This window comes from Struthio camelus, chromosome 9 (assembly GCF_040807025.1).
Source record: "Struthio camelus isolate bStrCam1 chromosome 9, bStrCam1.hap1, whole genome shotgun sequence".
Taxonomy (NCBI): Eukaryota; Metazoa; Chordata; class Aves; order Struthioniformes; family Struthionidae; genus Struthio; species Struthio camelus.
The window spans coordinates 23,231,264-23,247,263 of NC_090950.1; the positions used below are offsets into that span (position 1 = coordinate 23,231,264).

General features: G+C 40.8%; 1 protein-coding gene across 7 annotated transcripts in view; it reads left to right on the forward strand.

Annotated features, from left to right (window-relative positions):
* Positions 1-16,000, forward strand: part of MCF2L2 (MCF.2 cell line derived transforming sequence-like 2) — a 194,507-nt gene that overhangs the window by 82,721 nt on the left and 95,786 nt on the right. For all 7 annotated transcript variants that reach the window (XM_009677283.2, XM_009677282.2, XM_009677281.2 and 4 more), the window contains exons 13-15: positions 186-363; positions 10,886-10,989; positions 15,057-15,145. In XM_009677283.2, coding sequence (XP_009675578.2) covers positions 186-363; positions 10,886-10,989; positions 15,057-15,145 — 371 coding nt within the window. The remainder of the gene's footprint in view (positions 1-185; positions 364-10,885; positions 10,990-15,056; positions 15,146-16,000) is intronic.

The window sequence follows — 16,000 nt, forward strand, 5'->3', positions numbered from 1 at the left end:
TGAGAAACTATTTCGCATAGTGAAAGTGAGATCTGTGAAGACTACATGGATTGTGTTACACTAAACTACAGCACAGCACGGCCTTCAGCTATAATACATCTAGTGTGAGTGTGGGGACAGAAGTCCTGTCCTTTCTTAATCTAGCACTGGCAGCCACCTACTCCTTGCCTTTTTTTTTTGCCTAGGCCAATGCCCAAAGAATACTGCAGAAACTGGAAGACGTACAAGAAATGTTTGACAAGAGGCAAGTGAGTCTGAAGAAGCTGGCAGCCAAACAGACCCGGCCAGTTCAACCCGTTGCCCCACATCCTGAATCTTCTCCAAAGCGAGGATCACCGAAGACCACTAGACCAGCTGGAGTAGGTAGGCCATGGACAGCTGCTTTCAAATGCACACCCATGTTTTGTCCTCATGGTCACGCTTGATTTTTGTCATCAGAATGAAAACTTGCATTTGATGTTCAAGGTCGGCCTTGAAGGCCCAGCCATTAAAAATGAATGAGAAATACCTATCGCTGCCAGCATATGAAGGTGAATCAAAAACATTTCAGGCTTCTCTTCCTAGGTCAAATCTACAGAGTGCAATGTCTATACTGTTTCTCAGTATATCTTACCTTACTAATTCTTCCTTGAAAACCAGGAACAGGTTAATCCAGGCAAGTATATAAAGTAAGCATCTTTTACACTGCTGGTAATGTAATGTGAATATTTGGCTTTAAAAGGTCACAAAAACCTCAGTATCAATCAGATAATGCAAAGAGTAAGATTTCACTAGTGACACTGACTCATCTGTGTGATTTTCTGTTCTTTTGTTTTCCCTCTAAGAAAATATTTATTCATCGTCAGGTGTTGTCCTCTACTGACTATAAAAGTTGACCGTTGCCTGTTAGGAATTTACAGAAAGTTTCAGATTTGAGGTTAGCGTGAGCCTTTAACCAAAATAATTATCTTCTGTGAAGAGAATAGGGTTGAAGCTAGTTTGAAACAGTGCATCTTGGAGGCTTGCCCGCAGTTGGTGGCAGGAAGGGGTTGTCCCTTTTCAGTGAAGATGGTTAAAAGATTTTTAAAAATGGAACCATAGGGCTTTTTAAAAGGGGAACCTTTATCAAAAAGCCTTGAAAGAGTAAACTGACTTGCATGAGGAGCATGCAGTAAGCTTTGCTTTCTCATCAGGAAAATTACGTAAGCCAGTAAGCTGACCATTTTGCTTTCCAGAAATGATATCACATGCTCATAGAAATGTCCCTGTCATCCCCCTCCGCTCCCCAAGTCTCATCCTTTCTGGCCAAGGAAGATCATCTACTGTTTCCAGCTCTCTTGCTAGCTTCACAATATCTGTACTTTCCCCCAAAACGTATCCATGCTAGCCATGTTCTTGAAATACAGTTGCTGCCTCAAGGTTTGGTTTCACTATTGGCTTAAGGCAAGCTGGGACCACCGTGCTTTTGAAGAAGTCCTATTTGGCTGACCACATCCTCTAGCCATGTTTCCCTCTTGCACTGTCATTAGTAGCCAGTGTGATTTTTGATTCACTTTGAAAACTCAATGAACTGCCTGCAAAAAAGTAGTAGCTAGTTTTCCATTGTGTGAGCTAGAAAAATTTAGGGACCTCTGAAGATCATCTAGGCCAATCCCCTGCTCAAAGCAGCGCTAATGTCAAAGTTGATCGAGTTGCTCACTGCACGGCTACTAGTGCTGAAGCAAAGAAAGTTGCAGAAAAATGGGGTTATGGCGTCAGCAGGTCAGAACTCGTGTCTGTAAGTGGTAGTATGGTTTTAGAGTGGCTTTCACCAATTGTGAAACTGCACCTTCAGGCTAAAAGCTAGTCTTATGTTTCTGGTTATGCATGCAGGCTTTTGTGTTTGTGTTTCTTGAACTTCTTTCTTGTCGTTTTAGAGCACCTGTACTTTTTTTTTTTTTTTTAACTTTTGGTATAGATGGAATCTTCAAAAATAGTAGTATAAAAATGACAATGCTTTAAGTTTTGATTCTTGTTCATACAGTCTATACTGTACTGTGCCATCCATCCAGTACTCAGTTCTTTTACGGAAAACCATGAGATGCTACATTGCTCTGAACAGCATTGCAGTTCAAGCATACACAACACAATACAGGATGACCACGTGATACGGATTACTCAGCCTCTGATGTCCTGTTGCAAATTAATAGGCAGATGACATGTATTTAAATATGTTATTCCAGCTTTTCTCTGAGAATATACAAAATGCACACAAATCCTGTTTAGACATTCATAAGTAGACTAGACCATCTCATTCAGATTCTTTGTGCTTGAAGATGATTGATCCAGAGTACCACTCTACAGAGAAACAGTAGTCCCCAACTTTCTCCAGCTTATACTGGGGCTTAAAACCAGTTAAAGTGCCATGAACAGTACATATATATTTACATATAGTATGTAATGACATCTTTTGAGTCTTACACAATTGTCTGCTGCAGAGAGTCATTCTTTGAGTTCTTTGAGCACCCTTTCCCTCAGAATGCCAAAGCACTTTGCCAACACTGTAATATCTCTGGTAAGTGTTATGACCTCTCTTTTGCAGAAAGTAAGCTGAAGCACAGATAGAGTAAGTGATTTGCGAAAGGGGTTTCACAGTCTGAGTCTGAAATATGGCTGAGAATAGAAACAGGGACACTGAGTTCTAGCCCAAGCCTTGAAAATGAGGCTGTGAAATTCTGTTTTTCTTGAAGCTACCCTCTGTTGGACTTTCCTCTGTGCCCTTTCTTCACATTCGGAGAATCAACACAGCTAGGCTCACGTTTATCCATTCCTTTTTTTTAAGCTCTCTGAGAATAATTTACATTTGGTAGTCCATTATTTTTCTCTGAAGAGGCATTTTGTGTTTTATGGTAGAACCATGCACATCTGTTTTATGTGAGCGACAAGTGTAGCTATCTTCTCGGTGTCTTGGGGTAGTAAAAATGAGTTCTGCATGAGCCCAGAAATCCCACTGCCCAGGTCACAGTGTAGAATCAGAGTTTATATCTGGGGAGAATTTACTGAGCACCATCTTCTTCTTGGAACAGATTTTGTAACTCATTATTATTTGTGATCCAGGACATACCTGAATATTTCTAAAATCTTATGAAATAGGATATGGAAACAGGAAACTACTATGTTCCTGGGCTGTATAAACAAGGAGGCAGGCAAAGGCAATAAAACATGGTCAACAGAACTAGGCGTCCAGAAAAAAGGCTCTTGCTCAGACAGCACATTTAACAATACCATGGCAGCACTGTAGCAGTTGTCTGTGAAAGGAGAAAAGTTGCATTTACTCCAGAATGAATTTTGTTTTGTTGTGTTTGTTTTAACTTGTTAACTCTCCAGTTCCCCAACAAGGAATGGCGGGGAAAATTCAATCCAACTCAAGGTGCTAATGGAAAGATCTTAAAAGGTGTGAAAGCTCAAGCATGAAACCTTCCATTAATGTAAATGTGAGACACTTTCTTTTACATGCACATATACATAGGTGCACATATGCAGAGCTGATACTTATGTATGAGGCAGTTTTCTGTCAGAGGAAATGATTATGGCCATCAGTTTCTTAAAACTATGCCCTTATGTTCCTTGGTGACTCTTGGCAGAGTCTTCGTGTAGTGAACATCCACAGAAAGGCGGCTCAGAGCTGCCTTGTAAAGTTTTCCTCATGCAGGCTTGCACCACATGCTTTTCTGTGGAACTGGAAATTCTGAGGCAAAACTTCAAAATCATCCCATTTTTGCTTGAAGCTTTTTATTTTGCAAATGAATTTGTGAATTCCGCAGGGAGAGGCCTGTTGAGCATTGTAAAACTAGTACTGGAATTATCACGATCCTCAATGATTTCAAAAAAATATCTATGCCAATTGGACTCGGTGAGAATTTTATCTGTGGGAATCTGCTTAAATGTCATTCACAGATCAACCCAGAAAAGGCAGAAAAACCTCTGCTGATGCTTCGGTAACAAAAGCCTTGAAAATCTTTTAGTAGTATATATGACACCTTATTTTGAGAACTTTGTTTACTCACGATGGAAGCTGCATGAATACAACTAATGGCAAACTTGTCCCTGTATGTTTTGGGGGGAAAGAGATGCCACCTGACGAGAAAAATTCTTCACCTAAGTTCACTTCTGCTGATTTGGCAACATATTTGTGAACTGCCCAGAAAGTCAACCCATGGGGACTAGTATTGACTATAGGTTGTCAAGCGCGGTGGGATAATCCATGGAGCCATAAAGGCTAATATAAGCTCTTAGTGCTGACTGTAATTAGCATTGCTCTGTTCTCATTTGCTTGTGATTCCGCCAGACTTTTAACTCTTTGGAATGAAACTTTCCCAAAGGGTATCTGATTAAACCTGACATCTTCTTGGAAAACTTTGGCAAAAAATGGTTGAGCCATCTCAGTGAACAAGGCTAGGAAAATCTTTTTGTTTTAGTTGCCTTTGTGGCAAGAGCTGGAACATGGCAGTACAAAGTGGTTTTGTCCCTTTTTGAAGTGTCCAGATATGGCAGGATTCTAAAAGCCTGAAAAAAGTCTCAGTTCATGCACATTCGTTGTGTGTGAACGTGCTGAACTTTGGCTCCTATAATCTTATTTCCTTTGTTGTCAGCAAAAGCGTATGGAACCCACAGACGAAATGTTTCTTATCCCGCTGCACTGCTTGTTTCCTTAGAGTATGATCCTGCAGCAGCTTAAGCCTTCTTAATGCAGGGCTGTCACAGGCTCCTTTTCTCTCCTCTTCTCTTTGCCCAACGCAGCAGTGTGTTTATGACTCTTCCTTGCATCAAAACTTATGCCCATGTAACTACTGGGAACAAAGCAGGGAACTGAAAACTCGCACTGTCGGGTTCTTTTTTTTTTTGTTTTGGCTGGTGAGGTTTGGGCTTGTTCAGGGAGTCATCCAGCTGCATGAACGGCAGCACTCACAAAAGAGAGGAGACAGAAGTGTGCGGCCAGAAGATGGGAGGAAAGGGAGAACTGTACCAGCCCCAGCTCAGAGGGGGTGCAGCTGGCCTGGAGTCACCCCTGAGGCTGTGCCTATTTACTGTTGCTGCTTTTGCTCCTGCTGCATGGGAAAGAGAAGCTGGCACAGAAGGTATAAAGGTTCCAACCCTGTTAAAAACCCACGTGGGAGTTAACGTGATTCACCTTAGCGCAATGCTGGGATTTTGGTTTTAAGAATTTGTACAACTAGATTTAAAAAAAAAAAAAAAAAGCGACATCAACAGGACAGTGAAAAGCTGCGAAATCAGAATTGCCAGGCATGTGCTCTTGAACATACGAAGCGGCACAAACTGTTCAGTACTCTGAAAATTCAGTTCTAAAAATGTCATATTGGTCTTCCAAATTAGCAGTTTCTCTTTTGATTTTATCTGAGGAACTCAGTGATCTCAGTAGGGATGATAACAGTCTGTTACCTCTGAGTCTTTTGAAAACAGCTCAGTGAATGTTTGTGAAGCGCTTGAATTGTAACAAGCACTGTAAGAAAAAAGGCCAATTATTTTCAGAGCAGGGCTTAGAAGAGAATATAGATGGTAAGGCTCTAGGCCACCACTGAGAAATACAGATACATCAAAATAGTGAATAGCTGCTCATGAAGTAAGTATTTTTGATGCTATACACTGAATCAAGCAGCGATCCTTAGGAGGGGGAGAGAAAACAGTATGTGCGCATGTAGCGCACATACTTGTTGATGGTTGGATCAAGACGCCTTAGCGGGAGGAGGAAAGGGGCAAAATTAGGGTTCCACAGGTAGCTGTACCTTTGGCATCTCCTGTCTTCTAAATGCTATAAAATGTTCACATGGAGATTTCTTTGTGTGCAGCATAAATGTGAAATATAGGAGCAGAGAAGTCTAAATTTGTGAGCTCATTAAACAAGTAACATGTTTAGCAGCATAAAGCGTGCATGAAACCCATGACTCATGCTACAGGCATGTCGGAAGGCCGACTTGGAACATGAACTTCATATGGGGCAACACAGCTGGAGCCTTTTCGGTCCATTAAATAATAAAACCTGAACTGGTTCCATCTCACTTAAGTGTATCTGACTGCTCATTGGATCTATTCCAGCATTCCTCACAGTCCCTAATGTGCAGCACTCGCTAACCAGTAACATCTGGATAGAGGCTAAAAGGAGAATATCTTGCAAGAGTCTGGGGATGTGTGCAGGGGAAGCGAAGCAGTTGAGAGATTAGCTGACTCAGAAAAGGCTGTGAATGTGATTTCCGTTAATGGTTCTTGGGAAACCACCAGTTTCTATAGCTCAAGATACTTCTATAAAAGAAGTAGAGAAAAGGACAAGATGCTTTTAATTTTGTGGTTGTAGGGCGGCTATCATATTTGGCCAAGTCTAAAGAAATCAAGCAGGCTTGTCTCCTTACAGAAGAATATTCTGTGTACTGGGGGCTTCACTCTATGCTTCTTATATGGGCAGATTTTCATGGGGCTTGATAGTAAGTAATTTTGCTAGGGCACAGAAATATAGACTATATTGCCTAAAAATGGAAAAGACTTTCTGTATTAAGTCGTTAGATGATGAACCTTAGTTGCCCTGGTGTTTCTCTAGCTGCCCAAGCATGCTGTTTTGTCACTACCAGTGCTCAAAACCCCTATTAAGTCATTGATTATCCTCAAACCCATGTTCCTGTGGGACAGCATGAGCTGCAAGCCTCAATAAACAGTTTAGCAGACTAGTCATTTCCATGCCTGTTCTTGCCAAAGGACTTTGATTCTAACGCAGGTGATTATTGAGCAGGTACAAATTCCCCCACAGAAAACAGATGGGGAGGCGCGCGGCCGGGGAGTTCACACAAGACCTGAATGCAAAGCCTTGTACTTATCTGAGGGGGACTTTTGAGTGTTAGTCTTGCAAGCGCAGGGTGTGTGTCATAATCCTTGGCTACAGAGTCCGTGGCTCTTGCTAGCCGATGAGTTACATTTGTTCCAGGAGGAGCAAATTTGAGTCCAGTTACCCAGATGGGCTAATCCAGCTGTCACTGAGCACCCAGAAACTGCTCTCACTATGCACACTTATGTTTGCGCCTCATCTGTGTGATGTAGTCCTCTGAGAAATGAACTCCAGAGAGATCGTGCCTGACGCCTGCCTTCCAGGAGAAGGCTGGGGGAATGGGTGAAAATATAGCCTTTCCTCACAAGCAGCACAGCAAGTTTTCCTCACCGAATTTATTTCTGCCCTGGAGCGGTGGAGAGGCTGCAGAGCACCTCCGAGCACACGAGTCTGTTTCGTTTCCTTTCCTAGGAGCTTTAGGAACAGCACAGCCCACCTTGCCACTTGCTGTGAGCTAGATAATAAAAACAGTAATGTCGTCTTTATTTTGCAACTTATTCATAGAAAACTAGAAAAGCAGTTTTAAAGCCACACTGGAGAAGCAAAGCGGTGCTCCAGGTGAATGAAAGCTATAAACCCAAACCTTGCTTTGCTGTAACTGTCCCCGCAATAGAAAGTCTGCCTCTACATACAATATCCTTTAACAATCTTTGCTTTAAAAATGGCACTGAGCAATTAAAAATATTATCCAGTTCAAAACGAAATCTTTAATACCTGCTATCCAGAGGGTATGTGCTGTAAAACGATAAGATGAAAACAGTCCTGAATCCATGCGGACGTTACAGGTAGTTTTGCAGCCTGCGCCTTTGTTCTTTCAGCAGATGTTTTCAGTTGTTAGATTTTCTTAAATGACGGGCAGTGAAACACTTTCATTACAGCTTTCTTAGCTGTACAGTACAGTAACAACCGTGAAACTAGCAATTTTACTGGATACTTGGAGTTTTCCTGGTAAAGTATTTCCAGTTCCACAGTAATTACTGTAATAATAATTGGCAGGTATTACGGCTGTTTCTTCCTAAAGGTCTCCCGGAACTGTTTAAATACAGTAAGATGCAGCAATCGCTGCACATGGGCCTGTCAATGACTCAAGTATATTCTGGAGCGTAACAGAACCACCTCCTGTTTTGAGGAGCGAGTTTGCTGTGTCTATCTGAATCAAATTCTCCCCTGAAATGTAGGTAGTCAGATTTGATTTTGTCCTTATCTTGCATCTGCCCCTTTCCTTCTGAAATGCATCATACTGATGAAGCCAAGACTAAGCTAGAAAATTGACCCAAGTAACTTGCTGGTCCAAGGAGCATCTGCACTTAGACTTCTTGTGAATGCATCATCTTGCACTTAAAACATGCTCTGTTTCCTTAGATCAGCTGGAGCTGTCTGAGTTCTTTAAGTCCATGGTCCAGACATCAAAGTCATAAGAAATTTCCTTATTTTCTGCTGAGCGCTTTTAGCCAGGATGTGCATACCTGTATCAACCATCCCTTCAAGCTAGAAAGCTTTCTGACTGATGGATAGCTCAGACTTGGTATTGCTAACTATGCTGTGCTAAGCAAAACTTCTCATGTTTCCTAAAACTATTTCCTCTGCCTCTGTTCCTTTAATAACACATGTTCAGCACATATGAGACTTTGGAGTTGGCTTTGTAGAACAATCCAAGTGACTGAATCCAGATTTAGGTAGGGTAACTAGATGCTGGCAGCATTTTGGGGCTATTCAGGAATTCTAGGAAAAAAAAAAAGACTTATTAGAAATTTGAGATGTGGACAGAAGAGTATGAAATAATGTCTTAGGTTCTTCTTAATCAAAGAAGGATTTTTGTGATAAAGTCTTGGGGTTTTTTTGACATGTTGATTTTTCAAGATATAGATAGGATATAACTTGGAGAAGCATCAGGAGATAACGTTGTTCAGTTGATAAGTTGATAAGTCTGATCACAGCCTCTGTCTTGTCAAGATCTTGGCAGATGAGACTTTAAGGCTAAATTGAATCATCAGGATGCATTAAAATGGAAAAGAGTGATTTTGTCTATAAGCAATTTACTTGAGGAGTCATTGGAAAAAAACATTAAAAGGCCTGTTTGAAAATATATCAAATAGTCGATGAAGGCTGGTATGCTGGGTTTACCAAGGGTAGAAATCATCCTCCCAGTAGACGAGGAACATATGAACAACCGTGACAAAAAGGACAAATAGCCTGTATTTGTTGCATCTCGTCTTTCTTTTCCTTGGTTTCACCAAGTACGCCATTTTGGGGGGTGAAATAACGTTATCTTTGAGAGAGAACAATTACTTCACGGAAAGCTTGCTCCAGGACTGGTAAAAGGCGTCTGTTGAAAGCAGTGCTCAAAACCAAAACCACCCCCCTGCTGTATATCCTAATAAAGGAATGGGAGAACCAAATAGCATCGATACCTGCATTTTAGCTCAGTCCTGGGAGCCATTAAGCATCTTCTGCTTGTTGCTTACGGCCACTGGTGGCTGCCAGACATTGCTGTTCCATGGAGTTATCGTGAGGAAATAACAGGAATGAAGTGGATATTGCCAAGTCCTTGTGTGATACAGCATGGGATAGAAACAGGAAGATTCAGGAAAAAGTTGGAGAGAAGCTATCTCTAATTTTCTTCCTAGCTGTATGATAAGGCAGTTGAAAAGACGTTTCTAAGGGCAGAAAAAAGGTCAGCTTCTGTTGTTATTGTCTGTGAAGCCAGTATGTTATATCCTTCTAACCGCATACAATTTAGGGGCTTTCTGTGCTTTTTTAATGCAGAAACAGGAAAATTTAATGACAGGGTCGCTGTAAAATCTATCAGTGTATTTACTGAAAAAGCTTTTTTTAGTCCGCTCCTATTTGAATTTTCTGATGCCACCTGTGTCTTTCTCATTCGAAGAAGTCTGCATCTTGTAGTGCATCCCCCAGCTTCTCCCCGAGAGCAGGAGAAAGTTATTAGTGACCCCCAAGATTCTCCACATCTCAGAGCATTCACCTTAGCGCAACTATCTTGAACAGGAGGTTAGCTGATGTGTCAGAAGACACCAGCTTTTATTTTTAAGAAAGTCCTTGTTCAATTGGAAATTTTTCCTAGATAAAACTGAAAGGCACTGAATCACAGGATTGGAACGAGATTGTTCTCTGCTATCTGACACAGACCTGCTTTAATCATTTCATCTGGGATCCATATTTCTTTTTACTTAGGACTTGCATGCTTGCCTTTATCAGTTCAGCAACTAAGAAAAAGGGAGAGCACTACTTGCCTTATTTAACATTTGCAGCGTGGGCTCATTACCAATTTAAAACAAATAAAAGATGCAAAATGTAACAGAGTCTCCTCGCAGTTCATTCTAACACTTTTCTTTGGACGGCAATCTTGGGACAAACGGCAAAGTTGTTCCTAATGATTTTCTAGTAGCACTGGTCAAGTTGCTGACAACCGTTGCTTTCAGAGCCTTTGAGGCCAAACACCTAACACGAGAGCGGGTATACTGAAATCATTTCCTCAGCTTCACTGCCATTACATAAACGGTCACAGTGACTTGTTGAACACCTGTATGATTACTCTTTTGAGACTTGCTCCTATGACGAAACCTTACGAGGAACAATTCTTTATTATCCCACTTTATCAAATGATTACAAGAACAAACGTTTCCTTTTTTTGGGAAATGACAAAAGTAACAGCAACGCATGAGCATAAAAACTGTCCAAGTGAAAACGACCCAACTGTTGATACAGTTGTTGGCTAAAATTTACCTGTGCTACCCTAAAAGTGGTTGCCAGGGAGGAGGTCAAACCACAGCAGTCATGAGAGCGGTGAGCTGTACGTGCTGCCTTGAAACAAAGCACAGCGCCGAACACTCAGCCAGTTCCACTGGGCCAACTGGTCCCTTACCACTCCAGCCACAAGTCAGTTTACTAAGCCAGATTTAGTTACCGCTGATGTGACAGGAAGACAGGGACTTTTCCCATTGCTTTCATTAGGAACTAGGATTTCGACTTTCTAGCCCAGGTTTTCTAATGTTACTTTCTTTTTAATTCCTGCAGCTGCCAACAGGAGGTCCGCAGAAATCTCCTGCCCTCCAAAGTCCATCTCTGAGGCAGAGTTATCAAAAAAGAAGAACGTCAAGAAGACTAAAGGTGGAATTAAGGTAGGAATATTTTTGGTTTGGGGATATTCTGTATTGTGAAAGAAAGCAAAAACGATTAATTGTAGGTTTACATATTTATACTTATATAAATAAAAACAATTTACCTGTTAATATCTGCAAAGTGTTTTTCACACTTCATGTTACAGTCTGAAAGTTAGTCAGACAATAGTGTTAAAACACTTTAGGTTCACATAAGTGGAAAAACAAGTTACACTAAAGGAGAAATCACTTTCAAAAGATGAAAGGGGAAATGTGGAGAGAACGTCCAACTATAATATATTAAAGCGGATGCAGAATGTCCCTCCTTCGTCAAAACGTATGAATTATTTTGTTCCCAAAACAGGAATCATTTTCCAACTCATAAGTTGTGTTATGTGCAGGATTTTACAACGTTATATGTTTTTTCCTTTTTAAAGTATTTTTTTCAAGGATGATTTCTACCCACAGGAGGAAAGGCTGCTCATTTAATACTTGAAAACGAACCAGCAAACAAAAAACTCCCAAGAACGAAAATTCCACTGTTGCCTATTTGCTGCATGGGCAAAAAAAGTTTAGGGAAATGCCCTTTGCTTTTGGGTCTCTAGGATGAGACTTGTTGTATAATGTTTTTTCTGCGGCAAACTTCTGTTCGTGACTTTTTGGCCATCCTCGTTCCCCCCACCCCCCCCACCCCCCCCCCACCCCAACCTGACGGCATTCAGGAGCGCTGCCCTTACAGCAGAGCCTGCTGTCTGAGTTGTTGACAGTGACTGGGATAACATAGCGAGGCCGTCATTTAACACTCCTTATGTATTTTAAAACTGGAAAGTGAAGGATCCAAGACTTCACTCGTCTGTAATTCTTGTAAATAAGATGAAGTTCAGCTGCCTCCTGAAACACTTCACTGGCCCAAGCTAGCTGAAATAGCCACTTTCAAACAAAGACAATTTTTTTCTGTCAAATTCAGGTAACGCCTCATTTGTACTTCTTATTTAAAATGTTTGTTTTCAGACCAGGTAAATACACTTTTGTAAAGAGGCAGCAGAAACACGACTGAGGTTGTATTCTGAAAGTTTCTGTGCTATAGATGTGTTTCATAACTTTGCCAACATCCACTTTAGTTATAAGTTTACCAAAAATAAGACAAAAGTCAGAACATATGCAGGGCCACTCACAACCTTTTAAATAACAACAACCTTTTAATATACTTTTATCCTGTCTTCTCTTACTCTTGCCTTACCATTCATATTATTAGCTCTGTAGCGCAGCCTATTATTAGAATTGTGAAAAGTGCTCTTTAAAAGTATATTTTGAGAAAGAAAAGAACAAGAGAGGGCCCTAGCAGGGCTGGAGAAAGAAATCCGAATAACTGATATTCAGCAGAGTAGCAAAAGAGGTTGGGTAGCGCAGGAGAGAGATACGCTCTTCATTTGGCTGCAGCCCCTCGGAAAAGCGTAACGCCAGATGCAGTTGGCCCGTTTCACGTTGTTCTTCCACTTCTGCCCCAAAGCGCTGAAGGGAGTAGGCTTTGTCAGTATCTCTCGGGGGAAGGAAATACCCCCGCCTAAAATAGATTCTGTACGCGGGAAAGGAGATGACACACTAGCCACCACAGTTGCAGTTAACTACTGAACTATGACAAAAGTAATTTTAAAGGGTAAAGGTTTTAAAGGTTAAAGTAATTTTAAAGGTTTAAAGGTTTTAAAGGCTGTGCTTTTAAGTCTATTCTTTAAATATCTGAAGCACAGCCTCTGATGATCAGCGTACCACATCCTTTCCTTTTATTTGAACTACGGATTCTTGAACGTTCACCGTTCAGCTGCGCTTTAGCTGTTCCTACCGGCAGCCCCAGCTGGTATTGTCCGTTCCGCGCTCACTGCCAGAGCTAAGGGCTCAAAAAGCTGCCTTTGCTAGCTGACTGAGTGCAGCCCTCTGTGCTGCACATCTAAAACGCACAGCACAGAATTTGTCTGATTCGCCGTCTCGCTCTGGACTAGACCTCTCTGCTGTCTGACTTGGAGACACTGCATCCTTCCTCCAAAGGACGGAGGAATTAATTTGCTTGAATTCAGCCCAATCTATAAATCTCCTGGAAGTAATTTGTCTTCTCCTTTTTCACCTTCATTTGGGTTCCTATACGTCCCAAACCTTTCTTATTTTCTCTGCCCAATAATACGCCTTGGCTTTTTAACATATATTCCTCCCATAAATCTTTCTTTCGGGTAAGAAAGGATATGGGATAAGGAAAAACCACAAAAACACTGTCCTGGTTTCTCATCTCTGTATGAGAACGTATCCAATACAGAGATCACATTTTATGATAATTCTGTGGGTGTTTTCCAGTTTAGTCTACTATTATTAAAGGTATTTCCCAAATAAGTATTTTGGATTTTGTAATTATGAATAGGTAGGTTCACAGAACAACACTCTTACGTTATCACTTCTTACCTAGTCTGTGGTTAAACCAATAACAGCCACACGTTGCTGTACTACTTTGGCCTAAATGTTCTAAAACAGTTAAATCCTGTTGGCACAGATATTTCACATTTATATTAGAACTAGTTGTTTTGGGCAGTTTGTGGGGCTTTTTTTGTTGGGGGGGGGGAGGGGGGAAGGGAGAATGTTACCCTGAGGCACTGAAAGGAAAAATTCATCAAGTCTCTGTCTGGCATGATTCTATGATTCAATTTTACCTTTTGATGTAAGCATTTAGAACAAAAGTGCCAGTGCCTTCAACCTAACCCTTTTGCTAACTGTACCCTTTACTTGCTTACATATTTGACCTTTCTTTCCCCAAAGCTGAAAAGCAAAAATACAATTCAGTATTTTTTGCAATGACCAAAACAGCCTACACAGCTTTAGCAATGTATTATTAGAAACATACAGCTGGTGCCACCTTTGTCTAAACCCACAGGGACATTTGACTTTGGAACTCGTCTTACTCTCATCAGTAACACAGATGATTGGTTACATCCCTCCCAAGTAATGAGATATATCTAACAATATGGAACAGGCTTTATGAAAATATACATTCATTTGTTTTTAAATCTGTTTTCTAAACTGCTACACAAATTATTCTGTCCCTCCTTTCCACCCCCCACTGTGGCTATGAAACATGTGCTTGTATTGTATTTGTTTTGATCACAGCTCAGGTGAGGATAGCTCACTCACGGATTCAATCCTCACTGAACCAGCTAAATAATTTAGCTGCATAAAACATGATCAGGTCACTGATGTTTTCAGAATCAGCCCTTAAAAAATGAAATAGCTCAGAAGCTTTAAGACTGTACTGGACTTTACATTTTGGCTTAGATTAACTGCAAATTCAACGCCTGAGTTGTTTCAATGAATCTGAAGAGAGTGCCTTTGAGTATGCCAAAGTAGTACTCGGGCTCTACAGTTATAGACTAAAGGAGGAAGAGTCAACTTAAAACTTGCCTGGAGCACACTTGAAATGATATATCTCTGCAAGACTAGAGAAGGAAGGAAGTTAATGTTTATCAAAATATTACGTACAAAGCCTCAGTCTGTTTTAGCCTGGAGACTACCCTTGCACACGTGTATGATGCTCAGCATTCAAGTGCATGCTGCGTCTGATGTAACATTACTACGAGTACAACGCAAGACTTTTCTAGGAGGCACAAGACAGATTTCCACAGAATTCAGCATACTGCCCTGTACATAGGACTCTGAAAGTCTGAAGAAATTCTTTGGGTTGGCTTCAGGCAGAACTAGAGGCAGAAAGATAAAACAGTGTTTCACAGTCTCAGAAACAGACAATTATGGTTATCGCTACCTACACAGAAGGTGAATTTAATTGCCTTATGATGGAAAAAGGTAAGAAAAATTTTGCAAGGCGTCAAGCACGCCTCCCAAGCCAATAGTAAGGGAGGAAACAGAAAAGTAGAGACCAAAGTTTTTCTTCGTTTGCAGCTTGCACATCTAAGAGTCAATTATTTTGTTTAGCTTGTCTGGAGACTTGACTGCTTAGGATCTAGTTTTTTATTCTTTTAAAAAAAATTAACAATCTCTAAGTAAGGACATCAGCAATTAAGCCTTTTTACTTTTAATGTGTGCTTTTCATTCAGATTGAAGTGATGCATGAGGCTAGTCAAGGAGGATCTAGCAGAGTCCTGGTGATGAGTGAAAGTGATGAGAACCTGTCAACAAGGAGGAGGTAAGGACACGCACATGAGCCAATACCCCTTTTCTGTCCTTCTTAGACAGGAACACCAACATTTGCAAAGAAGTGGTTGAGCATGTGCTGAAGTATGCTCTCTAAGATGAACAGATGATAGAGACAATCATGCTTATAACCAGGCATTTATGCACAGCCCTATCAGTTAGTAAAGGAAGCAAGATTTACCTTATTTTTCGCCACTCCCCCCACCTTTTGGGGGTTAGAAGCATTAGTAACATGAGGTGAGAAATAAGTCATTAGAAAATTCATTAGAATAAGCCTTGCACATGTAATTCGCCAAGAAGGTAGTATCAAAGATAATCTCACTGTGTTCAGGAAATTCATATTTGACTCTGAGAAACTTCTGCCTGTGAAATGCAAGTGATAATCTTGGTGTCTCTCTTTCCAGAAAGTTTTGAGAAAGAGATATGGAATTAATAATTTATTCTAAAACACTAAACGCCTAAAGTCATTTAAAACACACACACACACACACACACCCCCCACAATACACACACCAAGCAAATCTAGTCTTAGTTGACCTGCACTGCCTTCTATGCAAGGGGGATTAAAACTAAAACAAGTTAAAAACAAACACACCCCAAAACCCCACAAACCAAACCATGCAACCCTAGCTGATTCCATTTCCTTTGTTTTTTTCTTCAGTAAATTTTGGATAATGAATTTATACTCAAGTTATGCCACTAGTTCATACAGGCATAGACTGAAGTTACTTGATGCAAAAAGTAAGTTTTTTTGAAAACGCTAGTGTAATACACTATGCTAGACAGATCTGAGACATTTCGAAAACGCAACTTACCATGAATTTAGAAAATGCAGCTTACCATGAAT